Source organism: Strix aluco, chromosome 6, assembly GCF_031877795.1.
Source record: "Strix aluco isolate bStrAlu1 chromosome 6, bStrAlu1.hap1, whole genome shotgun sequence".
Classification (NCBI taxonomy): Eukaryota; Metazoa; Chordata; class Aves; order Strigiformes; family Strigidae; genus Strix; species Strix aluco.
Window position 1 is genome coordinate 14,596,657 of NC_133936.1, and position 8,571 is coordinate 14,605,227.

The 8,571-nt window shown below is 51.6% G+C and overlaps 1 protein-coding gene and 1 long non-coding RNA gene across 2 annotated transcripts; one reads left to right on the top strand and one right to left on the bottom strand.

The window, feature by feature from the left end:
• Window positions 1-665: 665 nt before the first annotated feature.
• INHBB (inhibin subunit beta B) lies at window positions 666-6,674 on the bottom strand. Its single transcript, XM_074828770.1, has 2 exons — window positions 6,147-6,674; window positions 666-3,474 (listed from the first exon to the last, which is right to left on the bottom strand). The coding sequence occupies exons 1-2, from the start codon at window positions 6,547-6,549 to the stop codon at window positions 2,699-2,701; spliced, it is 1,179 nt and encodes a 392-aa protein (XP_074684871.1). The 5' UTR covers window positions 6,550-6,674; the 3' UTR covers window positions 666-2,698.
• LOC141925144 (uncharacterized) lies at window positions 5,760-7,792 on the top strand. Its single transcript, XR_012623768.1, has 2 exons — window positions 5,760-5,828; window positions 7,474-7,792. It is a non-coding gene; the product is annotated as an uncharacterized LOC141925144 (long non-coding RNA).
• The last annotated feature ends 779 nt before the right edge of the window (window positions 7,793-8,571 follow it).

Here is an 8,571-nt window from a genome sequence, read left to right on the forward strand (position 1 = left end):
TCAACACTTTCCAGGTCTCGGGGTCAGATTTAACGTTTGCTAAGTCAACAGAGGTCCTTCTGTCAGCTTCAGCTGGCATTTGCTCAGGTCTCCAGGAGGAAGAATTTATCTGTGAAGATCAATGAAGTCAATATCTGCATATATGCGCAGCTGACAAGAATTTCTATCAGTATTTGTGAACATTTTTGGGTTTTGTTAGTAAAGGAGATGTATTTTACTCAACCCCCCCACACACCTTTCCTTGGTGTCAGCTAATTTAAAAAAAAAAAAAGTTCATCAAACTTGGTGTTGACCTCTTTTTCCTGGAAGTGCTTTCCACATTATTTTTTTTACTTCTTGTATCAGGGAGTGACCTAGACAAGAAGTTACATTCTTACACAGCAGGTGAACCAGGAACTTGCTGTAAATGACCTGCAGGTATGCGGAACAGCGCCGTTCCTGCGCCCAGAGACCCTGCACTGATGCAGATAGAAAGAAGCAGATGCTTACATGTATAGACGGCAATAAAACTAGAGTGTAACATTTTTAGGATCGCAGCTGAGCTCTCAGACAAGGCTTTCTGTAATGACTAATACGAATACGGTCTAATGCGACAGTTCACTGTCTGCAGCCGCATTCAGTCATGAAAGTAAGCAAGTTCCTCCAGATGTTACACACTGAAAAAAAAAAAAAAAAAAAAAGCACATCCAGTTTTCAATCTTTTTTATTTATTTAAACTGTACACAAATGTAAAATACTTCAACAGCAAATCTAAGTGAAAATTGTTTGGTTTAAATTATTATGGAACAGAACCTAAAAGGAACTTTATTAAATAAACATAAAAATTGGATTTAAAGGATGCACATATTGTAATGTATTCTACAATAGTAATTTTTTTTCACTCTACGTTCCATGTGCGTATGGTATAGAAAAGACACTGAATAGAACAAACAGAATCCATTTTGTACCCTGAAACAATTGGTAGGCCTCATGAGGGATTGCTCAGTATGACTACATGATATATGATGGCTTTGCCATCTCATAAAAATTATAACTAATATGTTGGCCTCTTTGGTTCCAAAATTTATGTATAATACATTTAACTGTATTCATTTTTTGCTGCTATAAAAATAACATTTTTTTCAAATGGCAGTTTTTTGACTAATCATGCAACTAAATCAGTGCAAACATTAAAAGCAATCATTCGCTTTAAAAAAGAAGCAAAAGATTTAATTTCAAGTATAAAAAAATATAAAAAAGTCATATCGTAAGTCCAGTTTTGTCTAGTATGGGTCAACACTTTAAATTGCATAGCTCATGCGGCACCTGTTTACCTAGATAGTGAGCAAAGATAAGTGCACTATCAAGTACCACTTTTCAAGGCATTGAAATTTGCAAGTGCTATTATACGTGCATTCAAGCAGTTTGCAAGTGCTATGCTGTATCATTATTTTCTGATCTTTATGGCCATCCTCGACACCTCCTGGTAAGGAAATTGAAAGCACTCTCCTCTCTCCTCCTTTCCAAGACTTGTTAAAATGTTCCTCGCCTGTTATTAAACGCACTGCATTTTTCAGAACGTCTCCACTTTGTTACTGTCACTCCTCTTTAAGGTTCATTGGTTTAGCTGTGGTGGCGGTTGCTTGTTTGCTCGTCCCCCACGTGACGTGTCCTTGCTGAGTCCCCCGTTGAAGAACACAGATTGCAACTTTGACTTTTCATTCTCCAAACAGTGAGAGATGCCAACAGTCAACACAGTCCAGGTATGGTATCGGATCCCCTTTTCCAAGACACGGCAGGTGTAGCCATCCACAGGTTGCTAGTGGGCAGTTAAAGCATCGGATCACGCCAGCCCAGTTTGTGACTTCGCAACGGGCAGATGTTAGAAATACAGCAGTTGCTTACGCATCTGTCCCCTTTTCTCTCTCTCTCTGATGGTACCATACAATTCCTTACTGGAAGTGCTGTAGGAAGATGCGGGTATCTGTGATGTTTACATTTAGATAAATTTAAATTAAGAGGAAGTGATCATCTCCCAAGGCAGGTGTCCTGCAGCTTCCCATTAGACCTAAGAGGTGACGGTTGACTTTTTTTTTCTTTTTTTTTTCTTTTTTTTTTTTTTAATAATTTTCTAAGTTTGGTCATTTCGACACCTGTGTGCAAGAATACGTCGTGTTCTCGCAGTCTGTGCTTTTGCCTGAGCAAAGGGAGCTCATTTCGGTCTGGCTTCGCCGGCAGGCGGGGAAACAGCTGCTCAGCCGTTCACTCGTACTGGCAGGCATTTAGGTCCGTCGTCACTGGTCACTGACTTTCTGTGCTCATGTACCTTTTCCGAGCTGCCTCGTGTGTGTGTGTTTGTGTGTGTGTGTGTGTGTGTATGAGTGCGTGTTTGTGTGCGTGTCCACGTTACGTGTGTATGTGTGTGTCTTTAAGATATTTCATAACATTAACTTATAAGTGGTAGAATATATAAGTGTCCAAGATCCACAAACTGCCACTGTCCTGACACCAAAGTGAAATGATTTTTTTTCTTTTTTTTTCTTTTTTTTTTTTTTTTTGTCAAACTTTTCCACAGTGACTTTCCAACACTGATGCCTGGATACACAGTGAAACTTCCTCCAACACCATCTCGTACGGGAATGTTTTTTTTCTCTCTCTCTCTCTCTCCCCCCCCCCCCTCTTTCTCTCTCTCTCTCCCCCCCCCAAAACACACCTTAAATCAAGCACAACCACATTCTTCCACAATCATATTGGGAACGTCCCTTTTCACAATGTTATATTCATCATCAAAGTACAGCATTGACATTGTGCTAAGTTTGGTTGGAATGCAACAGGAGTTCACGGTGCCCGGGTTCAGCCCCCGCATTCGGTACTGATTCACGACGGCGGTGTGAAAGGAGGAAGCCGACCCCGGGACGCCGGCCAAGTAGGCCGGGCAGCTCCCTTCACAGTAATTCCCATAGTAACCTGATGGTGCTATGATCCAGTCATTCCACCCAATGAGTCTAAAGTCAATGTAAAACTGTTGCCTGCAACATAGATTGGTCCTGCCATCGCACTCCAGGCCTCTTTTCCGGATCCTGTGTTTGTTATCGGCGAGGCGGGCTTGCACCACTAAAAAAGGCCGGTGGGATTCCTCCCCGGGGTCCACATAAATTGGCAGCACTGAATACTCTTCACAGCCCTCACATTGAACATCCAAGTTCAGTCTCCTTTCTCCTCTCTCAAACAGAGCCTGGATCGCCTCTGTCATGGGAAAAGTGTGCCAACCACTTCTTTTGAGATCAACTTTCTTTTCAACCACATTCCACTTGTTGCTAGTGTCCGGGTCTTGGAAATAGACTTTGACTCTTACTTTTCGCCTGCTGCCTTTCTCTAAGACATATGGAAGCAGCTTCAAGTAAAGCCACAGGCTGGCTTGAACGACAAACAAGTTCTGGTTCCCTTCATTCGAGATGAAGAAATAGAGGCGGACTCTAGATGAGGCCAGATCGTCTGCAAGATAAGGAGAGATCAGCAAGATTAAGTCAAAAAGGAAACGTTAGCCTGTGTGCCATTCTGGACTCAGGGACAATGCTAGAGCACAGCAGATCGAGGGAGCAGCGACAGGGCTGTGACGGCCAGAAGGCATGCACTGAATCAGATATCCCCAATTTGCAATCAAAATGAATCGAAAAGGGACTTCCCATAGCAATGTTCATCATCGGGCTGTGGCCGGATGTGTCAGCTCCACAGACACCAGTAAGAGCTCTCCAGAATATGGGGTTTTTCCAGGCAGCCACCTTTAAAGACGCTACAGCAGCACCTTGAAAAGACCGGCACTCGGACTCTGCTATCTCATCGGTTTAAGAACAGTTTTAACTTTCAGCTACCTGCCAATTCTTGCAGGGAGAGCCCTTTCAATAACCACTGAAACGCCAATGCCAAAGCAGGGATTTTGTTTCGATTTTCACATATTCTCATTGCGGTTTAACAGAGAGGATTCACGAGACAGAGGGGAAAATATTTCAGCAATGTGCCCGCTTGTCCAAAAGATCAAGCTAACCCCCCCTCAGTCTGGTAGAATATCTGCTATTATTAATCGTTTCGATCTCTGCCTTTCTCCCCCGAAATGATAAACTCCCATACAAGGCGAGGCAGTGAAGCGCTTGCTCTCGCTGTAACGCTGTTCCTGGCTGTTCTCAATACGCTTTTCAATAACACCAGAATTAAAGGAGCTAAATTGTCACGGAAAGCCAAATGTCACCAAATGTCTGACATAACCCCTTATTTGTAAACAAAAGAGCCTGCTGCATGAAATACTTCAGAAATACCAGGGGCCCTCCTGCAATTTTGTACTATAAGTCCTAACTAAATTTGGCGTAGGTGATAAATGTGCAAGCTGGCCTTTACGGTGGAGACTGTAATTCTGGTCCTTGAATCAAAGCCTCCCAACCGCTATTTAAAATTATTGCTGGAAAGGCATTTTCTCATCTGCCCTTATCTGTTTCGCTTCTTTCTGTACAGAGCCAAATGTAGATTTTTCTTCCTTTTCTTTTCCTAAGAATCTTTATTATTTTTGTCAATGAATGGGATTTTTTTGCGTAGTCAGTGTCTTCATTTGTTACCCTAGATGCCTTTCAAATGTGCCTCCAGGGCCCATTCGGTACCTTGTAATATTTCAGTGACAAAAATTTTCACTGTGTTTGCCTATGTTTTACATAAAGTCGATTCTGGAAGTGTTACAAAAGCCAGCGATTGATTGAATACCAAAGGGAAGTACAAGCCCACCCCGGATCTCCCAACAACAGCCTATTAAAAAACAACAAACCCCAAAATGTACACTAAGAAAGCCTTTCACCTGTTAGTAAATACGCAACTTCTTTATAAACTGTGGTGACAGTGACAGAAAAAGAACAGTTACGGTGTTGCTGCACCGATCCACATCACTTGGGTTGTGTGAGATTGTGTGTGCCCATAAATTTTGTATGTGAATATAACAAGCATATGTATAATGCAACAGATCCCATAGATACTGTAAATGTATATGCCTTTGGTAAGTGGGAGGGTAGATAAAGAAGATGAGTGGGCAGTATACAGGATAGAAAGAGATTTATTTTGTGGACAAATGATATATAGATGCCACGGGAAGATAGGGAGAGAAAAAAACGAACTGAACGATAGAGCGATGAAGGAAAGGAGAGATGGGCAGATAGACAAGAGAGAGCTAATTCGCAGAGTGATGGTGTTAGAGCCAGATGTGCAAAGTTCACAGGCACAGTGGTTGCCTGGATAAACTGCTGGAAAGCTGCGCTGAAGGGATTCAGTGACACATAACTGCAATGGCTGGACAGGATTGAGATGGCTGGTACCGTGGGGATGGATGGCACAGTTAGTAAATGGACTGACGGACAGAGAGGAGACAGACACACTCGGTAGGAGGCTGCAAGCAGTGGACAAACAGACAAGGCCAACGCTACGAATGAAAGCTAAATAAATGGGAAACGAAGGGACGGGCGAATGCAAGCCTCAACAGACAGATGCATGCAGTGAACCAGATGAACGTGCAGGGCAGACAGACGAGGCGAGGGATGCAAGAGATGGAGTGGGACGGGCGGAGGGGGGACAGTGGGACACACGGGGACCGAGGCACGCCACGGTGCAGCTGGAAGGACCGCGGGAGGGGAGCCGGGGGGGGCACGGAGGCTGCGGAGGGATGGAGGGACACAGCGAGGGGAGTCGCAGGGCGCGACCCGGGGAGCATCCCGGGCACAGGGGTACCCGCAGGGAGGACGGGCAGGCGCGGGCAGGGCCAGGGCGAGATGGTGCGGGGCAGAGGAGAGAGCGGACGAGGCGGAGGGGGCAAGCGGGTGAGTCCGGTGCTTGCAGCAGGCAGGAGTACAGGCAGGGCGCACAGGGGGGGCAGGCAAGGGCGGTGAGGGGAGCTGCCAGGGGTCAGTCAGGGGGACAGCGCCGGGGGGCAGGAGGACAGGCAGGGCGAGCGGGCGGGCTGACAGGGGTCGAGCAGGGGGACTGACAGCCAGGGGCGAGGCAGGCCGGGCAGGAGAGAGCAGCGGGGCGGGGGGCCGAGGCCAGGCCGGGCAGGGGAGAGCGGCGGGGCGGGGGGCCGAAGCCGGGCCGGGCAGGGGAGAGCGGGCGGTGGGGGCGCGGGGCCGGGCGGCGCCCACCTGTCTCGGCGAAGCTGATGATCTCGGAGACGGGGTCGTGGGCCGGGGGCCCGGCGCTCGCCTGCCCGTCCAGGCTGGGGATCTCCACGCGGCCGTCCTCCCGCACCTTGCCGGCGTGCAGCTTGCGCAGCGCCGTGACCATGGCCGCCTTGGGCACGGCGTGCGTGATGTTGGGCCGGTCCCGCATCTGCAGCCGGCTCAGGATGTGCCTCTTCACCGCCTCCAGGAAATCCCCGTCCACCTTGCCCGGCTCCTCGGGCCGCCGGAAGCCGCAGGAGGTGCATGTGTCCTGCGGGGAGCCGCCGGCGGGGGCCGGCGGGGTCGGGGTGGCCGCGGCGCCCAGCAGGAGCAGCCCGCAGGCCAGCAGCGCGGCCAGCACCCCCCGGCGAGCCGCCCCGTCCATGGCGGAGGAGCGGGGGGCCGAGCTGGGGGCCGCCCCGAAGCGCCGCAGGGAGCCCGTCTGCAGGCAGCGCCGCTCCGTGCGCTCCGCGGCGCGGAGGGGGCGGTGGCAGCCAAGCTGGGGGGCCGCAACCGCTCCGCGCAGGGGGGGAGCCGCGGCGGAGGGAGGGGGCGCCCGGGGAAGCGGCGTGTGCCGCCGGGGAGGCGGAGGGGGGAGGCTGCACACGCAGGCACCGAGGGCGAAGTTGGCGGGGGGGGGTTGGGGGGTGGGGGCTGGGGGGGGGCAGCAGGCTTGGCGTGCACGGAGAGCCCGGCTCCACGGGGGAGGGGGACGGCAGCAGGTGAGGGGGTGGCTGCGGAGCCCGGGGAGGAGGGAGGGGGAGCGGGGAGCGAGCCGGAGGTGCGAGGGGAGCCGGGGAGCAGGGGGGGAGGCGGCGCCGCGCTGCCCCGGTGCCCCGCGCCGCTTCAGAGGGGCATCCCCGGGCGCAGCCGCTCCTGGTCCATCGCTCGCTTCGGCAGGTCCGGGCGGGCCGCGGAGGAGAGGAGCTCTTTAGTCCAGCGTCATTGAGGGGGGTCAGGGAGATAAACGAGGCAGATTTATATACAATCCAATTTATAGCCTGGAGGGGGGGGGGGGGGGGGGGGAGAGAAATGCCACTTGTACCCCCCCGCCCACTCCGCCCCCGCAAGACAACAATCCACAGGCCGTGGGTGCAGGTCTCTGAGCAGGTCGGCTCCGCGCCGCTCGGTTGTCCCCCTTCAGCGCCCGCTGCTTCTCAACGTGCCATCAAAGTTGACCCGGAGCATGGCTGGGGAGGGGGCCGGGGGCGGCGGGGAGGGGGTACGCGGCTGGCAGCTCCGCAGTTGCGAGTCTTCTCCCCCCACCGCCCCGTTTATAATTAGCGAGATGCTTTTATTTTCAAAGCAGCGCGGAGGGTCCGGAGTCCGGCAAGGATGCTGCGGCGGCGCCCGGCGCGGCCCCCCCAGCCGCGGGCAGCGGCACCGCACGCTGCGCGGCCGCGGAGCGGGGAATCGGCTCGATCCCGGCGATCCCAGGAGAAGCTGCACGGATCCACTCGGTCAGACCAGCTCTTCAGCTCGCTCCCTCGCTCGCTCTTTTTAAACAATATCTCCCTTGTTGGTGGTTTGGGTTTTATTATTATTATTGTTAGTATTATTTTAAGTGTGATTTTTGTTGTTGTTGTTGTTGCTGCTGCTCTGCTCCAGTTAATCTGTCTCCCTCTCTTTCTCCGCGTCTTTTTGATCTTTCGCTCGCCTTGTGCTGGCTTGAACGCTGTGTTTTGTTTTGTTTTTGGGTTTGGGTTGTTTTTGTTTTTGTTTTTTTTTGTTTTTTTAACGCGTCTGATGTTCCCTTTCGGATCCGCAGTGGAAGGTCTCGGGGAAGCGGCTCGCTCCTCGCTTATCTTCCTCTGATCTCCTCCTGCTAATTTTCCCCCCCTGCAAAATCACGACATTGTGGCACTTTCTACTGAAACTTTTATACAGGAGTTAAAACCACGTGGGAACTCCAACCTATAACAGAGACGCCATGGGTTCCTCACTATTTAGGAGATTAAGTTAAGTCTTTTGCCCCCTGGGCTATTACAGTAACTTCCTGATGTGGAAATATTAACTATGCTGTTTCTTTAACTCCCCCCGTCCCCTCCCTCCCTCCCGGTTCCTCCAAACACACCCACCGCACACCGACCCGCGGCCCCGTCCCGTCCCGTCCCCCGGCAGGACGGACGGACCCCGAGCGGCAGCAGCCCCGGCCCCCCCTCCCGGGAGATGGATGCCCCCCCCCCGGTGTTCCTTGCCTTTTAAGCACTTGAAAGAAGAAGTCATTAGAAAGTTTACCGTCGGGTTGGCTTTGCGACGGGGCAGGTTTTTGTTTGTTTGTTTGTTTGTTTGAATGGGCCGGGTAATCGGGGCGGGTGCCGGGGATTGTGTGTGTTTTCCGTGGGGCAGGAGGGACGCGGGCGCGGAGCCTGGCGGAGGCAGCGCGGGGGGGTCGGGGCGGCGGCCG

Excerpts from the sequence above, each read along its gene's own strand:
- INHBB (XM_074828770.1), bottom strand. The coding sequence starts at position 6,549 with ATGGACGGGGCGGCTCGCCGGGGGGTGCTGGCCGCGCTGCTGGCCTGC. Across the intron at positions 3,475-6,146 it reads CATCAGCTTCGCCGAGACAG|ACGATCTGGCCTCATCTAGA; the intron begins GTGGGCGCCGCC and ends CTTATCTTGCAG.